This window comes from Penaeus monodon, chromosome 27, assembly GCF_015228065.2.
Source record: "Penaeus monodon isolate SGIC_2016 chromosome 27, NSTDA_Pmon_1, whole genome shotgun sequence".
In the NCBI taxonomy this organism is placed as follows: domain Eukaryota; kingdom Metazoa; phylum Arthropoda; class Malacostraca; order Decapoda; family Penaeidae; genus Penaeus; species Penaeus monodon.
The window spans coordinates 21,077,820-21,078,154 of NC_051412.1; the positions used below are offsets into that span (position 1 = coordinate 21,077,820).

A 335-nucleotide genomic window follows, 5' to 3' on the forward strand; every position below is an offset into this window, starting at 1 on the left:
ACTTAACCCTTCACAAAAAACTGACACACCTCCCACACCCCTTCCTCCCACTCACCCAGGCTCCGAACGACACAAGTACGGCCAGCAACGTCTGTGGGGCACCGTGGGCATGGGCTTGACAGCCATCGTCTCAGGGGCGCTGGTGGACCTCTACTCGAGGGGCCTCCCGCAGCAAGACTTCCTGCCGATGATCATCATGGCCCTGGTGCTCATGTCCGTGGATCTGGCGGTCGTGGCGCGCATGGACATTCCGCAGAACAAGAAGGAGAAGCTGAAGATGGGCGACGTCGGCAGCGCCCTCATCCACCCGCAGGTCCTGCTCTTCCTGGTAGGTC

The 335-nt window shown here is 61.2% G+C and overlaps 1 protein-coding gene across 1 annotated transcript in view; it reads left to right on the forward strand.

The window, feature by feature from the left end:
* The window catches only part of LOC119590680 (major facilitator superfamily domain-containing protein 6-like), a gene marked incomplete in the record, with an annotated part of 4,985 nt that overhangs the window by 1,960 nt on the left and 2,690 nt on the right, over window positions 1-335 (forward strand). The window contains 1 exon segment of the mRNA XM_037939365.1: window positions 60-328. Within this exon segment, the coding sequence (XP_037795293.1) occupies window positions 60-328 (269 nt within the window).